At 40.8% G+C, this 18,504-nt stretch overlaps 1 protein-coding gene across 1 annotated transcript; it reads right to left on the reverse strand.

Moving 5' to 3' along the window:
- Nucleotides 1-3,207: 3,207 nt before the first annotated feature.
- On the reverse strand, nt 3,208-18,172 carry LOC311600695 (arylacetamide deacetylase-like 4). The gene is made up of 4 exons (XM_084787698.1): nt 17,929-18,172; nt 13,749-13,965; nt 7,676-7,739; nt 3,208-5,426 (listed from the first exon to the last, which is right to left on the reverse strand). The coding sequence occupies exons 1-4, from the start codon at nt 18,094-18,096 to the stop codon at nt 4,652-4,654; spliced, it is 1,224 nt and encodes a 407-aa protein (XP_084643824.1). The 5' UTR covers nt 18,097-18,172; the 3' UTR covers nt 3,208-4,651.
- Between the last annotated feature and the right edge of the window lie 332 nt (nt 18,173-18,504).

Below are 18,504 nucleotides of genomic sequence, written 5' to 3' on the forward strand. Positions count from 1 at the left end.
GCACTGGGGAAAATGTCCTTGTTTTGACCACTAACAGAATTCTGCCTGAAAACAGGCAAGCTTGGATGCAGGCAGAGTTGATGCCAAACTCTGCCAAGACAGAATAAGCAAGTCCTCAATAGTTCCTGCCCATCAAATATGTCTGTCGGATATATTGAGCCAGAATGCTGAAGATGATGCTCCAACATTATAGAGAGCTATGGCTGACTGTTCAGTCAGCAAACTGTATCTGTCATTTTTTTTCCATTTGGAAGCTGCTAACCTTCACTCCCTGTTTACACGTGTAATTAATTTTATTCCTTTTCAAGTCCCTGATGGGGTTGAAGACCAAATAGTGTAGTCTTACAATTAAGCTTAGTTGTTTAGGGGCTAAGATGTTTTTAAGTCTAGATAGGTGTTTTAAGTTGGTAGAGATGAGATATGATAAATATTGATTTACATTCAGAATTTTAGACTCACAAAGATAAGAAAGATATTTTCTTCAAGGTTGCCAAATACAAATAGTCAAAACACTATGAATGTAGCATTAATATAATTCCTGATTGTTTGGTGGTTCTTCTGGCTGTGTTTATTTTATTTTATATATGTGTAATAATATAAATGTATATGTAAAAGTATTAAAATAATTAAAAAATTTAAGAAAGAAATTATAACTCTAGGTTGAAAAGTATTAAAGATTATAAACTAATCTTTCTTTGGCTCTGATATGTCTCTTTACGAGAAGCTAAAATAAAAAAAAAATTTGTCTCTGACCCAAAAAAACTGTATTCTAAACAAAATATGACCAAAGAAACCACCAACTAGGAAAAAAAAGATATAAAAAGTCACAAATAAAAAATGTATTTTTTTTTGCTAGAAAAGGTTAAAGAGAAAAAGAAATACTGGATGATGAAAGACTGTGGTGGAATAGATTTTTGTCCTAAAGTTAAAGGATTATCCCAAAAATGGAAGCAGAAAAACATGAGGCCCAAACTTCAAAGTTTAATAATGTAGTAGGGCCAGGTGTGGTGTCACACACCTTTAATCCCAGGACTGGGGAAACACAGGCAGGCAGATCTCTGCAAGTTTCAGGTTAGCCTGATCTACAGAGCTAGTTCTGAAAGAGCCAGGGCTCCACACAGAGAAACCCTGTTTCAGAAACCAAAAATAATGGGATAACAATTGAGTTGTAATCTGAATAAATTAATAAAATAAAAAACTTGAAAAAAATAAATATCATAAAGGAATAATAAAAAAAGAAAAACCAAAAATAAGTAAGTAAGTAAGTAAGTAAGTAAACATAGTAGAAGGCCTGAGTGTGCCACAAAAATACCTGTAAAAGGTAAAATGTCAAGACGGCGTGCATATGGTTATGTTTACTAGAAATAAAGTTCTTTCTGTAACTTAAAGCCATGGACTACCAGATAGTTACTCCATCAGTCAGTTTACTTTAGACATTTGGAAGGAACTGAGAAAACAGACAGTGAACTCCAGGGGCCACAAACCAGCCTTTGAATTTGCTTTTTGGCGAATGGGTAAAAGAAATGGGTTGCATACAAACAATGGCATTTTCTTCAGCCATAAATGAAACTGGAGTCACAACGACTGCAACTGCTGACTGCAACACTTGCATTTCATTCATACAGATAATGATACGTCCATATAGACCTCTATCTTCTCCCTCTGGATCCTCCTAATACTTCCATTCCCAAAAGATATGTACTTTGTTGTTGTTATTGTAAGCCCAACCAGTGGTACAAAGATGTACACGGATACAGGGCCATCAATTAGAGCATGGGAAAACTACTAGTGCCTACACTCTCAAAGAAGAGCTATCTGTCTATCAAGTAGCTATCAAATTGCCCATCAGCTCCTTATAAAGGGTGGGTCCGAATGATCATCCATCTATGTTGGAACATTTGGCTGGCTTAGTATTTTGTGGGGTTTGTGTGGGTAACAACAGCTGGCATGTGTTTATGAGCACTGCCATTGCGTTGTGTCAATAAGACTGAATCTTACAGTACCCTTCAGCATTCTCCAGCTCTTCATTATTTATGCCTCTTCTTCCAGGATAATCCTGTGAGTCTTTATTACTGAGATAGGGTCTCTCTGTGTAGTCCTGGCTATCCTGGAACTTACTCTGTAGACCAGGCTGGCCTCCAACTCAGAGATCCACCTTACTCTGCCTCCTGAGTGCTTATATTAAAGGCATATAAGCAAAAGGAGTTCAAAAGACTAGGGTGCCAATAGAGATCTGGACAGAAAAGAATGTGGCTATGAGTTATCCAGTAAGACTTGAACTAGTGCCTTCTACTGTCATATTCTTACCAAATATGTGGCTATGTTTTGCCTATGTCCTAAATGTCTAAGTGATGCTTGATTTAAAACTGATAGACTAGAGCTAGGTGTGGTGGTTTATGTCTTTAATCCCAGCATTCAGGAGTCAGAGACAGGTGGATATTTGTGAGTTCGAAGACGATTCTGTCTACATCAAGAGCTCCAGGCTAGCTAGGGCAACATAGTGATATCTGTTCTCAAAAAAAAAAAATGAACTAATTTATATTTAAGAGAACATAACATTGAAGGTGTGGAGTTGTTGTTACTTACTTCTAGCCAGGTATTTAGTGACAATTAAGAGAAAAATTCTAAAGAATGAAAATCTGAAAACATGCAGTTTGGCTAAGGAAAGATTTGCCTTTACTGTGGACACAGAAAATACTGACAATGAGCTGTTATGGTGAAAGATTTTAGCGCTATTATAGAGAAGCCATACACTGCTCTGACATAATGGAAAATGCCCCTTGATGGCAAGCCATTTACTGTCAAAGGATCCAGGGAATACAAATGCAAATGCATTTTCAGTATGACCACTGAAGAAGATACAGACAAACAGGTGTCCTGCTCGGGGGGGAAAAGCCACGTAGTGAAGAGTTGTTGTTGCTGCTGCTGCTCAGCCATTTGGAGACCCTTGCACCCACATCTAGAAGCCTGCTCCCTAAGCTGACTGAAGAAAAGAAACTTGAAGGTGAAACCCACCTCCGTTTCCTCTATTTCTTGTCCTACCGTGACATGAGACATCTCTACTACAGGCTTCTAACCACTGTCACCTCCACTGTGCCTGTCCCACCATCATGTACTGAAATCCTTACAAAACAATGAAGGCAGTTAAGCATTTGCTTCCCTGATTTATTGTGTCAGTATTTAGTCATAGCAATACAAACATAAATATTAGCAAGGACTTATACTTTATTATTCAGTTAACCCCACCACCACGACCAGGAGATCAAGGCACTGTTCATAGTGCTTTGTCGTTTTGAGTCACTTGACTCTGATGCTGCAAAGTGGTACTGTAAGCCATATTCATTTTATAGATGTGAAAGGGGATACACTCAAGATGTGAAGCACCTCACAATGATGACATAAACAATGAGTGGGATTACAAGATGTGACCCAAGATGTCTAGATTCAATGTCCTCTAGTTGAACCACATGTCCATATGACACATGTCTTATGACACCTTGGACACTTCATTGGATTTGGGGATCAGTTTACTGCCTGAACACATGGTACTTCTGTCCTCGTATTTTCAATCTATGATCACCGTTGTCATTCTAGCCCTCTCTGCCGTGTTCAGTTAAGTGAAGTTTGACAAGACTGTTTGTTGTTTGGGGGGGGCTTTTTTGTTTCTTGTTTGTTTAGTTGGTTGGTTGGTTTTTAGCTTTTCAAGACAAGGTTTCTCTGTGTTGACATGGATGGGCCTGGACTTGCTTTGTAGACCAGGGTGGCCCCTGAACTCAAATGATCCACCTGCCCCTGTTTCCCTGAGTGCTGGGATAAAAGGCTAGTTTTGTTTGTGTGTATAGTTGTTTGTTTTTACCTTTAGTTACTCCTTTCTAGAGGTGAGGAAACAGGTGCATGTTGTTGAATTTTAACTGACCATCAATTCTTTGTGGAATGTTTTCCCACCTTATTACCAGAGATTCTTGCCAAAGTGAGTATGTAATACATTAGCAAAGAGCTGTGATTCTGAGAACATATCTCATAACAGATTGTGATCTGAGTTAGGAATTTCATGGAAAATGTGATCCCAGGGGAAAACTCATGGCATCCCAAAACTCATTCATCCCTATTCATTGATTTCTCCTCTACTTCTATTTCTTGAATGCTCCCACTGACACCATGCCAAATCAGCACAAGAGTCACAATATTAGGAGGGTGTCTATGAAACTACATTCCTCAGAACAGACTGAAGCAATTGTCACAAATGGATGTTGGGACAAGTGATGTTGGGACTCAGGTCTCTGGAAAAACAATAACAAAAAGAACCTTTCTCCATATCATTATGTTTAGGGTTCAACCAGTGATGATGTGAGCAGATAATGGCATCCACTGTGCACAACCACTTGGTGAAGGCTTTCAGACAATTTGAAAGATACTCTTTTCCACTTTGACATTTATTTCAAGTGAGTGAGGCAGTAGAAAATGTTGCTGGTTGAAATACTGGGTGTTGTTGGTTGTAGAAAGACTAACAACTCTAGCTTCCACCTAGCCTTTCCTTCTTGGAGCAGGCATGGCTTCAGCATCTCCTTAACCAATAAAACCAAAGCAGGAAAAAAAAAGTCACAGAACAGGCAGTTCTCACCTTGTTCCACACTCAAGAACAAAGTGAATGTCATATGTCATTTATATAACTAACTAGAGCATTTACAATTTTTATGGAGCAGGGGAAAGAGAAAGGATGCTTATCAAACAACACTATGCATCCATGAAAGCCGTCCTCCACATGGTACCAAGTCACGGGGACCCCCTGGTCCTCCAAGCGCTTCTTGTAGAGCAAGGTATGATCGCGGAGGGGGTCATACTCACAGCTCACCAGGAACGCCTTTGGGAGCTGAGCAATGATCTTGTCATCTACTAGGAGAGGTGACATCTCTGCTTCTAAAATATGATTGGTTTCTAGATAGGCAGCCTCATTGAAAGGTCCCGGAAACTCAGGCAGAAGGTTTTTGCTCATGAACCTTCTGGGGATGTTATCAGAGCTGATCCATTTCCTATACTTCTTCCAGATGTCTGGGGGTATGCAAGTGCCATTAATTATTGCATCTTTCCAGGACGAGTCAATGTCCAGGTACTTACAGAAAGCCATCATGAGTATGTCTTCGGTGAGTAGTGGGACGTTTTGGTGTTGCTGGTGTGAAGGTAAGAGTAAATTTAAAGCCTGTATACCTGGAGTAATAAGCACCTGAGCACAGACCTGGGGGAGACTTGGGAAGCTGAGCAAGGCCTGGATGACAACGGCCACAGCCCCACCTCCAATACTTTCTCCACAGACTACCACTCGGGAGGGGTCTACCCCATAGGTTTTTAGGCCCTTCATGAAGTGAATGGAGGCATTCAGGCAGTCCTTAGAAAGAGAAGGGTGATGATGGTCAGGAAGCTTGCGGTACCTAAAAAATAAATAAATAAACAAATAAACAAATATATAAATAAATAAATAAAACCCAGCACAATGATATACACATGGGCCACTGGAGTCCATTTGAATAGCATCCTCTACTTTCATATGAAAAAATAAATAAAAGAACCTGATTAAATCCTCAAATTTACCATAGCAAGTAAAGATGGCTATTTTTTAACTATGTGGAACATGAGTAACCTACCAGACTCAGAGAAGCCAGGGTTCTCTATTCCAGTGCAAGATTCTCTATTCCAACCCACCTTATGCTTCCCATAGGTTACTGAGGCCCACAAAGGATCAGGAAGCCTTAGAACACAGGAAAACCAGCAAATATCCAGAGATGGTGATTGAAGTTCTGCTGGTACCACAGAGATACATAAGGGTGTGGGATCTACCTGATGTTTCAGGCATCCATAGAGCATTGACAAATCCGCTGTTCTTATATTTTTATATTAATAATATGGACTATTAATAAAACAACAACAACAACAACAACAATAATAATAATAATAATAATAATAATAATAATAATAGTTTAATGTAAGTGTATCATCTGCTGTTTATTTTCTTGGTAATGAATGAAAGTGTTAGGGGATGGGGCAATTGAAATCCCAAACTGAAAATTCTAAGGTTCTTCTCCAGTGCACTGTGTGATTTGAGAAAATGACTATTACACAGGCAGTCATCTGGAATACCCTTATGCCAGTACTTGTCAGTTTGAAGAACACGTTTAACCTTGAGAAACCTACAAGCCACATAACAACAGCAACCACTTGTTGATACACTCTAGCTCTTACACTTGCAACCCACCCAATACTTCAAACAGATTTCTCCAGACTTTCTCTGTCACCTTCCCACGAAGACCCTGGTCACACAGAAGAGATAATGTTAAGCTGGCCATAGGAAGGAGAGTGGCAAAATCCTCACGGATGCAATGATCTAGTTACAGGCATGAAGGGCATGGTGGCAGTGGTGACAGCAGGAGCAGAAGAACTCCATCAGGTCCAGAAGCAAGAGAATACCATGTTGTGACACCAGTGGTGTCAGAGAGACAAAGAGCATTGGGCACCTTGGCAGTGGGAATTGTTAGTCCTTAGAAGACCTAGAATCCTTAACAACACGGAAACTACAAAGTGACCTTGGAGCATAAGAAGTGAAGCATCAAGAGTTGCAGCAGAGATAAGAAGTGAAGACACATTGGCAACAACTGCAGCAGGAGACAACAGCAGACCATAAAGGAGACGGGCAGCAGAAGCCACAGTGTGGGAAATGCAAACAACAGAGGCAGTAACTGCTGCCCTAAGGGCCAAGGGCTTTGCACACCCTTCCCTGGGAACTAGAACATAGGTGTTGTAAAGGTCGGGAAAGCAGTGACTTCACAGATGCACAAAGGAGTGGTAACACTCAGCATCATTGGGTTAAAAGTCCTGTTACCAGAAGCAAGAACCAGGGCAGTGACTCCAGAGGTGGCACCTGTTGTGGCTCCTAGTTCTCTGATGCCACCATTTATTTCAGAGGCCAAGGGCTATGAAGCCATAAAGGACCAGTAGGAAGAACTCATCACCTATGTCAAATTTCCACCCTGATGGAAGGAAAGGGCCCCAGGGATATGATTGAGAGCACCAACCACTGTATGTCAATAGAAGCACAGAGACTTCATTTAGGTCCAAGGGATATTGCTTCCATTAGGGAAAGAGCAAGAGGGGAAAAGAAAAGGAGAAAAGGGGAAGTAAGGGAGGGACAGGAAGGAGTCCAGGAGGAGGGGCTAAGGATGGAGAGAGGGGTATCTAAAGGGATGGCTGAGTATATATGGCTGCTAGTTTCAGCAGCTTAGCTCACAACAGCTCTCTGGCAGTCCCAATCTGTGTGTATCTTAGAAAGTGTTCTTTTGACTTTAATAAATTTAGCGTTGCAAATAGGACATCAAGGGTTAATTCTTATTTTAAACTACCTGAGTTCCTTCACACCACGGTGTGCCCTTCCTAGTTCTATACTATATGTCTCTATAACTAAACTACAGTGTTATCTTCCTTCTGTCACAGTTTACCAATGTGCTTCCAAAGAATAGATAAATTTCTATGCTTACATTGTTTTGAAAGTGCTGTAGCCATGTTAATGGGAGCATGCTCAAGAGACTATCTGAAATCAGAAACCTTTCTGCGGCCTAGATTCACCAAAATCTGAACTTCAAAATGCAGTGGCACACAGATAATATATCAACAGTCTCAGGCCACTCACCCCACTGACAGCACCACAGAATCCGTCTTCTGGGCCAGGAAGCTGCACAGGTTGTGGTAAAAGTCTGCAAAAGAAACCCAGGGGTTAATCAGTGTGACAAGAGCCCAGCATTGTCTGCTACAGTTCCAGGAATAGCAGCTGTTGTGCTGGACATGACAATGACATACTCTCTATGGTCCTCTGAGGTGACTTTAGCCAGCCTTGCCTAGGCAAGTCCAGACATCATTCCTAAGTTCCTGAATATCAAGAATAAGGCTTCCTCAAGACCCAGCTATTCCACTCCTTGGAATATACCCAGAAGATGCTCCAGCACACAACAAGAAAATTTGCTCAACCATGTTCATAGCAGCCTTATTCATAATAGCCAGAACATGGAAACAGCCTAAGTGTCCCTCAATAGAAGAATGGATAAAGAAACTGTGGTACCAAACGCAAAGGAGTATACCTTTTTCTCAGCACCCCATGGAACGTTCTCTAAAATTGATCACATAGTTGGTCACGAAGCAAACCTCAACAGATACAAGAAGATTGAAATAATACCTTGTATCTTATCAGATCACCATGGTCTAAGGCTGGACTTCAACAACAATAGAAATAACAAAAAGCATACCAACACGTGGAAACTAAACAACTTTCTACTTAATGACACATGGGTCACGGAAGAAATAAGGGAAGAAATAAAAGACTTCCTGAAATTCAATGAAAATGATGGAACAACATACCCAAATTTGTGGGACACATTGAAAGCAGTGCTAAGAGGAAAATTCATAGCACTAAGTGCCTTTAAAAAGAAAATGGAGTCATCCCACATAAACAACCTAACAACACATCTGGAAGCCCTAGAAAAAAAAGAAGCAGAAACACCCAAGAGGAGTAGACGCCTGGAAATAATCAAACTCAGAGCTGAAATCAATAAATTAGAAACAAAGACAACAATCCAAAGAATCAACAAAACCAAGAGCTGGTTCTTTGAGAAAATTAACAAGATAGACAAACCGTTAGCCAATCTAACTAAAAGACAAAGAAAAGCTATCCAAATTAACAAAATCAGAAATGAAAAGGGAGACATAACAACAGACACCGAAGAAATACAAAGAATCGTAAGGACCTACTTCAAAGACATTTATGCCACAAAATTTGAAAATTTAAGGGAAATGGACAAATTTCTCGACCGATTCCATTTACCAAAATTGAACCAAGACCAGATAAACAAATTAAATAGCCCTATTTCGCCTATAGAAATAGAAGCAACCATTGATAGTCTTCCAACCAAAAAAAGCCCAGGGCCAGATGGTTTCAGCGCAGAATTCTACCAGTCCTTCAAAGAGGAGCTAATACCGATACTATTCAAGCTATTCCGAAAGATAGAAATGGATGGAATATTACCAAACTCCTTTTATGAGGCCACAGTCACATTGATACCTAAACCCCACAAAGACCCAACAAAAAAAGAGAATTTCAGACCAATTTCTCTTATGAACATTGATGCAAAAATACTCAACAAAATACTCGCAAAGCGAATACAACAGCATATCAAAGACATCATTCACCATGACCAGGTAGGCTTCATTCCAGGAATGCAGGGATGGTTTAACATACGGAAATCCATCAATGTAATCCACCATATAAACAAACTGAAAGAGAAAAACCATATGATCATCTCTTTAGATGCAGAAAAAGCATTTGACAAAATCCAACACCCATTTATGTTTAAAGTTCTGGAGAGATCGGGAATACAAGGCACTTTTCTAAACACAATAAAGGCTATATATAGCAAACCAATAGCCAACATTAAATTAAATGGAGAGATACTCAAGGAAATCCCTCTAAAATCAGGGACCAGACAAGGCTGCCCACTTTCCCCATACCTCTTTAATATAGTTCTTGAAGTTCTAGCCAGAGCAATAAGACATCAAAAGGAGATCAAGGGGATCCAAATGGGAAAGGAAGAAGTAAAATTATCCCTATTTGCAGATGATATGATAGTGTATATAAGTGACCCCCAAAATTCCACCAGAGAACTCCTACAGCTGATAAACACCTTCAGCAAATTGGCAGGATACAAAATAAACTCAAAAAAGTCAGTAGCTTTCCTATATACAAATGACAAACAGGCAGAGGAAGAAATTAGAAAAATTACTCCCTTCACGATAGCCACAAGCAATATAAAATATCTAGGAATAACCCTAACCAAGCAAGTGAAGGATTTATTTGAAAAAAACTTTAAACCTCTGAAGAAAGAGATTGAAAATGACATCAGAAGATGGCGGGATCTACCATGTTCGTGGATTGGAAGAATCAACATAGTAAAAATGGCCATCTTACCAAAAGCAATTTACAGATTCAATGCAATCCCTATCAGAATACCTACTAAATATTTTGTAGATATTGAAAGAACAATTCTCAACTTCATATGGAGAAACAAAAAGCCCAGAATAGCAAAAACAATCCTTTACAATAAAAGATCCGCTGGAGGAATCTCCATACCTGATCTCAAGCTGTACTATAGAGCAACAGTAATTAAAACAGCATGGTACTGGCACAGCAATAGGCTAGTGGATCAATGGAATCGAACTGAAGACCCAGAGATGAATCCACACACATTTGCTCACCTGATTTTCGACAAAGAAGCCAAATCCATTCAATGGAAAAACGACAGCATCTTCAACAAATGGTGCTGGTCTAACTGGATGTCTACATGTAGAAAAATGCAATTAGACCCCTATTTGTCACCATGCACAAAACTCAAGTCCAAGTGGATTAAAGACCTCAACTTAAAACCACAGACATTAACCCAGTTAGAGGAAAAAGTGGGGAAGAGTCTGGAACTCATAGGCACAGGAGACAACTTCCTGAACAGAACACCAACAGCCCAGGCCTTAACATCAACAATTAATAAATGGGACCTCATGAGGCTGAGAAGCTTCTGTAAGGCTGGTGACACTGTCAAGAGAACAAAGCGACAGCCTACAGACTGGGAAAAGATCATCACCGACTCTTCATCTGACAAAGGTCTAATATCCAAAATATATAAAGAACTTAAGAAATTAAACACCACCAAACCAAATAACCCAATAGAGAAATGGGGCGCAGAGCTAAACAGAGAATTCTCAACAGAGGAATATCAAATGGCTGAGAAACACTTAAAGAAATGCTCGACCTCCTTAGTCATCAGAGAAATGCAAATCAAAACGACACTGAGATTCCATCTTACACCCATCAGAATGGCTAAGATCAATAACTCAACTGACACCTCATGCTGGCGAGGGTGTGGAGAAAGAGGAACACTCCTGCATTGCTGGTGGGAATGCAAACTAGTACAACCACTTTGGAAAGCTATCTGGTGCTTTCTCAGAAAAATGGGAATAGGGCTTCCTCAAGACCCAGCTATTCCACTCCTTGGAATATACCCAGAGGATGTACTACCACACAACAGGGACATATGCTCAACCATGTTCATAGCTGCCTTATTCATAATAGCCAGAACTTGGAAACAACCTACGTGTCCCTCAACAGAAGAATGGATAAAGAAACTGTGGTACATTTACACTATGGAATACTACTCAGCTATTAAAAACAAGGAATTTCCAAAATTTGTGGACAAATGGATTGAACTAGAAATTGTCATAATGAGTGAGTTCACACAGAAGCAAAAAGAGCTAAATGGTATATACTCACTTATATCGAGACACTAGCCCAAGGTGTACGTCCCCATGAAAAACTGTACCTACCAGAATAATGGGTAAGAGGGGAGGACATCCTATTGAATCTTTAGGTGTGAGAAGCCTGGGAGAAAGAGGAAATGGAAGGATCCAGTGGGTCCTGGAAAACTACAGGCGAGTCTGGGCCCTGGGGTCCTCCGCAAACTGTGGCAACAGCCAAGGAAAAAATAGGCAGTAAAAACCTTGAACCCCTACCCGGACTAGCCGATGGACATTCTCCACTGTTGAGTGGAGAAGAAGATCTAACTCTCACACAAACTCTGGTGCCCCATATTTGATCATATCCCTTGGATGGAGATGCCTGGTGGCACTCAGAGGAAAGATAATAGGTCACCAAGGAGAGACTTGATACCGTATGAGCATATTCAGGGGGAGGAGATCCCCCTCAGACACAGACATAGGGGAGGGGAGTAGGGGGGGGAAGTGGGAGGAAGGGAGGGATGGGAGGATACATGGGATGGGCTAACAACTGAGATGTAATATGTATAAATTAATAAAAATGTATTAAAAAAAAAAAAAAAAAAAAAAAAAAAAAAAAAGAAACTGTGGTACATATACACTATGGAATACTATTCAGCTATTAAAAACAAGGAATTCCCAAAATTTGGGGATAAATGGATTGAGCTAGAAATGATCATAATGAGTGAGTTATCCCAGAAGCAGAAAGACTCAAATGGTATATACTCACTTATATCTGCATATTAGCCCAAGGGGCATGTCCCACGAAAGCCTTCACTTACCAGGAAACTGAGACAGAGGGGAGGACATTCTAGTGGGACTCTAGATGAGAGAAGCATGGGAGAATGGCAAAGTAGAAGGATCCAGAGGGTCCTAGAAACCTACAAGTGGAACATTATGATAGGCAGATTTGGGCCCAGCGGTCCTGCTCAAACTAAGGCACCAGCCAAGGACAATACAGGTGGTAAACCTTAAACCTCTACCCAGATCTAGCCAATGGACAGAACACTCTCCACAGTAGAGTGGAGAGTGGGATATTACTTTCTCACATACTCTGGTGCCTCACCTTTGACCATGTCCCCTGGAGGGGGAGACCTGGTGGCACTCAGAGGAAGGACAGCAGGTTACCAAGAAGAGACTTGATACCCTATGAGCATATACAGGGGGAGGTATTCCCCCTCAGGAACAGTCATAGGGGAGGGGAATAAGGGGAAAATGGGAGGGAGGGAAGAATGGGAGGATACAAGGGATGGGATAACCATTGAGATGTAAGAAGAATAAATTAATAAAGGAGAAAAAACGAAAAAAAATAGAAAAAAAAAGATTTTGTTGGAACATGTGGTTCACCTACAGCATTGAATTTTATGCAGTGTGGATAAATAAGGACTTGCAATGATTGGAGATCGGAAATGGACATTGCTAGGGTTCTGTGTGTTTGCAGAGAAAGCCTTGGAGTGTCGCTATACTCATAGATTTGCATTCATGAGAAGATAAATGATGATCAGGTCGAATGTTTATTCTGGTAGACAGGTCTATCTAGATCAATGCACAGCTCATCTTGGTCCTATTTGGGTGCAATTTTGTGTGACTCTGAGATTCGAAACACTGAATCACTTTGCATCCAACCCTGTGTTACCCACATCTGAAAAGTACTTCCTCATCTGTGTTTGCCTGAGTAGGCTAGTCTCCCCTTTGACATTCGGGTCTCTAAGTTTATGGACTGTTTTTTTTCTTGTCTTCTGGTATGTCTCTAATTCTTGGAGAGGGCCTGGATCCAAGATGATGTCCAATAAATATCTACTGAGCATTTCCTGCTTAAGATTTGAAAATTGAGTAAAAGCTGGCAGCTTGGAGAAGAGGGCTTCAAGAGCTGATGCCAGTGTAGGGTGAATAAGGACAGTGAAGAGCTGGATAAGAGTAGGTAACACAGACAGGTTACACTTAGATTTAACTTATGAATGAGATAGAGCATCTTGGTGACATTTCAGAACTGCTCTGGCTACCTCAATCACCAGAAGGCCAGTAAGATACCCTCATTCCAGAAGCGATGTCTTTTAAGTCTGCACAAGCAGCAAGTACAGAAGAAAAAGTGAGTACCCCAGGATCCTGTTGTGTGGAGAAGTTCACAGGCTACAGCATGGCAAGAGAAAGAGGAGACATGAGTGTCCAGGTGGGAGATGTGGCCAAGGACTCAGGAGAGACTAGAGTACTCCACTGATAAATATTTGGTCCTTCTTGTAGGGGGAGATGATGGAACTGATGGATGATAATAGTTGTAGAAAGGAAATAATTCTTTCCAATTTTTGCTTGCTTTGACTCATTCCCAAGAGATCCTTATAGACTCTACCTGTCATGAGGATGTTCCACTCCCAACCAGCCCAGAATCTACTCACCTAGGCTACCACATATGGTTCCCCCTCCATGGAAGAAAATAATGCCTCTCCGGAGTTTCGAGGACACTGCCTTGGGCTGGAACAGTCTCACAGGGATTGTCCCAAATTTCATGTTGGTCACTACCAAGTTATGGTTCTTCTTTATTGTCGTTACATCATGCATAAACTGGATAAACTTTAACATGGAACAAATTCTCAGTTTCTCTAATATATCCCCCTGTAGGAGAAAAGAAGAAAAAGAATATGATTATTATAAATTAGGAGAAGTTGGAGTTGGAGAAGAGCAAGATGATGAAGAGGAGGAGGAAGAGGAACAAGAAGGAAAAGAAGAAGAAGAGTGAGGCATAGGAGAATAAATATGGTAAACATATAGATGCTGCGGCCACTGCAGCATAACTAAAATGAGTTGGCCATGGTCTGACTCCTGGATACACAATGGACTCATGTGGTGAAAACTGGCTGTAGATTATGCTTAGGGAGAAGGTGGGTTTTCAAAGTTTCTATAGAAAACATCTATATCAGATAATGATGTGTTCATGATTTGACTATTTGTCTCAACCAAGATTCATGTTGAAATTTTATTGTTGTTGTGTTCAGATGGCCTTTTCACAAGGCATATATATAGATAAGTGGCTTAGAGTGGAAGACCCAAATATAACCTCACATGGTCACAGTCACCTGAGTTTCAACAGAGGTGACTAAGAAGAGAAGGAAGAGCTCTTCAACAATGGATCAGAGAAAGATGTGTATCCTCATGTTGATGATTGATCCTCGATGCCTATTTCATTCTGTCTAAGAAAAGTCCAAATGGATCAAAGTCTGTACTATAGGACCCAAAACTCTGAAAGTGTTAGAAGAAACAATGGGGGAAACACTTCAACATATAGGCATAAGTTAAGAATTCTTGCACAAGACTCTAGATTCTCTGGGAATAAGGCCAACTATTGACAACTGAAATTAGAAGGATTCCATATACAAAGAAACAGTTTTCATTGACTCAAGGTTCAACCAATGGAATGGAAAACATTATTACTTGGTGATGCCTTTGATGAAGGATCCAACTTCTAGGTGATAAAATGAATAGATTACCAAAAGATAAAGTAGAAATGTCCAATAAACATACCATCCTATTTTCATTTTTTTGTTTCTGTGATAAGAAACTTGACTACAATTAACTTGGCAGCGAGGGGGGGTGGTTTACTTGGTTTACAAGTTACAGTTCATAATCATTAAGGGAAACCTAGGCAGGTACTCAAGACAGGAACATAGAGGCAGGAATTGAAGCAGGAGCTGTGTAAGAGACTGTTTACTGGCTTGCCCCTCCCACCTGGCTTACTCAGCCACTTACTCAGGGAAGGTCCCACAACATGGACTGGGCCTTCCAGTCTGTGGTAGTGGGTCACAAGGGGAAATTATATCATTATAATCTCAAAAATAAAAGAAATATTTTAATTTAAAATATATGTCTTTTCCCAGGTGGTGGTGGCACACACCTTCAATCCCAGCACTTGAGAGGCAAAGGCGGTCAGATCTCTGTGAGTTCAAGGCCAGCCTGGTCTACAAAGCAAGTCCAGGCCAGTCAAGGCCACACAGAGAAACCTTGTCTCAAAAAAACCAGGGTTTTTTGTGTGTATGTATGCATGTGTGTGTTTGTATGCATGTGTGTGTGCGTGCGTGTATGTGTGTGTGTGTGTGTCCTTTAAGTGGTGATTATGTGATACTCTCATGTGTAGATAAAGACTTTCGTGGATGAAATGAGATAGATATCCTTGGAGTTTTCATTGAGTTGATTTATTGGTTGAGAAACTAGAAAAAGCTTGTATCCTGAGCAAAAAAAAAAAAAAAAAGACATGAGCTAAAGGCTGAGGCAGCTACCAGTTAACTGAAAAACCACAGGACACCATCATCTGTCATGGAGGTTCACCCTCCATCATTTGCAGATGGGAAAGTGATATCTGTTGAAGTGATCCAAGGATGAGGTCGGGGATTAGGTGGAATTACTCATAGAGAAGGTCTTACTAATGAGTCCCTAGAAGGCCAGCCCCAGATCTTGGTTAAATGCCTTTGTTTTAGTTCAGAGTCCAGTAGGGTGTCTCATGATTCTAGGAAAGAGCTCCCAAAAGAGAACCTCAAATGATTATTTTTATCTTTGAGTTTTAAGAGCATTTACCCTACAAGGTGTAGATCACATGCCTCCCACCAAGAGTGTAAAGCCTCTGCTGAGCCACCCTGGACCTTTGACAGTTCGGTTCTGAACCCCCTCAAATTTAAAATCACCATTTGGTGGCACAAGTTGGTTCTATTCCTTCTCCCATCAAAAGCAGATTGACTACAGCATTTTTCATGATGCCTCCCATAATTCCATGGGAGTCTTTATTACCTGCACAAAGATCCATGGCCCCAAGCTATCATCCTTTGTAGTGATAGCTGAGCATTCCTTAAAAACCTTCACTATACTTGCCATATTTACTTAGAAGTTTCCTCATACTTCATTGTAAAATATAATCAGCCATACCACCCAGTGAGATGTCACTGATGACAAAGATGACATTCTAGTCCTCTCTTGGCCTCTACCTCTAAAACAACAAATAGTTGTTTGATAATATTGAACAACATGTGATGCTAAGCTAAGACTCATATTTTAAAAAAAAAACAATTATATACATTATAGATTTACACTGTTTTACATGGCTGTGATTTTTCAGAGGTTTATTCTTTCCACAACTGTGGACCAAGAATGATGCTACAGGCTACAAGGAGTGTAGTGTTTCTGGGGAACATGGTTATCTGAGCCCCTCACGTGTCATCTCAGCGCTCTAAGCTCTCCTGTAATCCAAGAAATCATTGGCAGAAGGGAATAAATGAGGTGTTGAGGCTGGGAGGTTTCATTGTTCCAGAAGGTGTGGTCCATTGTAGGCAAAAATTTCAACAGGTAACTTTTTAAAAGTTACAGTCCAAATCCTATGATTCCTTACCATATGTCATGTAATATGTCTATCAAACTACACTAGACACAGGATGTTCCCTGACCTGAAGATGAAGGCACTACCATGCGCAGAGCTTAAGCAAAGGTGTCTTGCAGCCAGTGAGGACAGAACAGAAAACACCTAGCAAACAGCTTGGATGCAGTTTCTTCTCACCCCTCTCACCTCCATCTCCTTTTTTTTGCAGCTGCCCTCTGAGGTAATCACTTGTGTACTGTCTTGCCACTACAGGTCTTTAGCCAAGGTCAGGACATTATATTATTCAAATCACTTACATCTCACACAAGGCCAAACTTTCTTTCTGAACCTACTATACCTGTGGACAGGCCCTTGTACATATCCTCAATCAGCAACAAAGGCAAGTTCAGAGTCAAGCCATGCCAAGGCAGACATGCCAAAAGGCTGGATATATGTATCATAACACAGATGATATGATGAGCAAAGGCTCCTGCTGAGAAATAGTCTGTGGCTTCAAGATGTTCACAAGTATGCAGCAAAAAAAAACCCCTAGAAACAAGTCAGTGGAAGGAAGTGGGGTGGGGGGCTGATGATGAAGGAGGTGTCAGAACTGTTGAACCATCATTTTATCATCAAAAGAAACTGGGTTTGAAATTATTTTTCAGTCCTCAGAAATAGTCTGGTAGCTAAGTACTGATGCCTGCCTACAATCCAAGCCCTGAAGATGTGCAAGCCAAGAGATAACCACTCCAAAATCATGAGACCCTTATCTCAAAAAATTAAAAGGAAAGAAGAGCTGAAATGTAGATAAAGGTATAGAGTGCTGACCTTGCATGCAACCCCCGGTTTGATTCTTAGGACCACATATACCACGCATGATAGTGTATTCCTCTAACCCCAGGACTTGGAATAAAGCAGTGGAACAATCAGGGTCCTCAGATCATCTTTGCTTACATAGATGAATTCAAGGTGATGCCGAGCTCCTAGAGATGCTGTCTTTTAAAAAAAAAAAGAGTAAGAACCAAGACAGTATACTGGAAGGAAGGTGGCAAGGAAGAAATAGAAAGGGAAGGAGGGAGAGATAGCAACAAACACAATGCTTCCATATTTCTAAGATACAACAATGTAGTTACCTCAGTCCTGGGAGGAAATCTAGAGAGGAGAGAATGAGTGAAGGAAGGCAAACTTCAGAGATGAACACTGAAACCCATAATGCCTCCCCCCCAAGAGCAACTCACCAGAGCAAACATGTACAGTATCATACAATGCAGAAATCTGAGCTTGATAGGATGCTGCAATCCAGAGGGGATTTTCACAGTGAGAAAATGCCGAATGACGGCCCATATGAAGATGCCCAGGTGAAATGTAGACAGGCTCACTAGCAGCACCATCCATGGGACAGCCATGGTCTGAGGCCCTGAGAAGCTGATGTCCTAAAGATACTCCTTGGGAACAACTGCCCCAGTTTTATGGCCTACCACCTCCACTTCTGCCTTTCAGACTATTGAATGCTGTGGTCTGACATCATCTCTGAGATGTCTACACAAATCAAGATGAGCCAGAGGAACCAGCTCCCTGAGGAGCAAAGGTACTAGGGAAGCTGGCTTGGGTGACCAAGATAGTTTGAAAGACTGAGTTCCAAAGATCAGCTGATGTGAGCTTTCACTGTATCCATCTGCTGGGCCACAGAGGGAGAGCATAGACCCCCTCTTATATGACAATAGATGCCTCTAGCATCACCCTTCACTGAGTAACAAGAAACAAAGCCATTCTGCACTGTTTTTTTTATGAAATATGGAGTCATCCAATTTCTA

This window comes from Acomys minous (assembly GCF_964271855.1).
Source record: "Acomys minous genome assembly, chromosome: 6".
Taxonomy (NCBI): domain Eukaryota; kingdom Metazoa; phylum Chordata; class Mammalia; order Rodentia; family Muridae; genus Acomys; species Acomys minous.